The 598-nt window shown below is 66.9% G+C and overlaps 1 protein-coding gene across 1 annotated transcript in view; it reads right to left on the bottom strand.

Moving 5' to 3' along the window:
• Positions 1 to 176, bottom strand: part of PPP2R2D (protein phosphatase 2 regulatory subunit B, delta) — a 24,536-nt gene extending 24,360 nt beyond the window's left edge. The window contains exon 1 of the mRNA XM_014945263.1: positions 125 to 176. Coding sequence (XP_014800749.1) covers positions 125 to 161 — 37 coding nt within the window. The 5' untranslated portion in view covers positions 162 to 176. The remainder of the gene's footprint in view (positions 1 to 124) is intronic.
• Between the last annotated feature and the right edge of the window lie 422 nt (positions 177 to 598).

Raw genomic sequence — 598 nt, 5'->3', positions numbered from 1 at the left:
GCCCGGCGGGGCGGGCGGGGGCGACGGAGGAGGAAGGAGGAGGATGAGGATGAGGCGGTCCGGGCCGCGGAGGCGCCTCCCGGGCGGCGGCGGGCAGGCGGGGAGCGAGGGGCTCCGAACTCACCGTTACGACGAGGGGCGCGGCGGGCCCGCACCGCCATAGCGGGCTCGGTTCCGGCCGGGGACTGCCGTGGAAGCGACCGCGTTGATATGGCTTCTGATTTATTTTTAGGGTGGCTTTTTTTGGTTATGTTTTTCCCCTCCTGGATGTTTAATTGTGATGGTCTCTAAAAAGATGAACCCGCTTGTTGCCCGTTTGCTCCTTCAGCCGGTGCCGGGGGCAGGTCAGGGGTCACCGCCCGCGGCCCGGGGAGCTGAGCTGCGGGGAGCTGAGCCGCGGGGAGCCGGCCTGGCCTGGCCTCCCCTCCCCGGGGGCTTACGGAGGGTCTGGGCGCAATCTGGGGACCCGAAGGGCATGAGGGACAGTCCCCTTCAGGTAGGCAGCCCGTAGGGCCTGGCCCCCGCCTGGGTTTTTGAAGCCCAGGTGGCGGTGGAGCTGTGATGGTGTCAGGAAATACAGCTGGTGTCTCTAAATAGA

The sequence above is a fragment of the Calidris pugnax genome, unplaced genomic scaffold (genome assembly GCF_001431845.1).
Source record: "Calidris pugnax isolate Ruff unplaced genomic scaffold, ASM143184v1 scaffold89, whole genome shotgun sequence".
Classification (NCBI taxonomy): Eukaryota; Metazoa; Chordata; class Aves; order Charadriiformes; family Scolopacidae; genus Calidris; species Calidris pugnax.
This window is presented reverse-complemented; position numbering and strand designations above follow the sequence as displayed.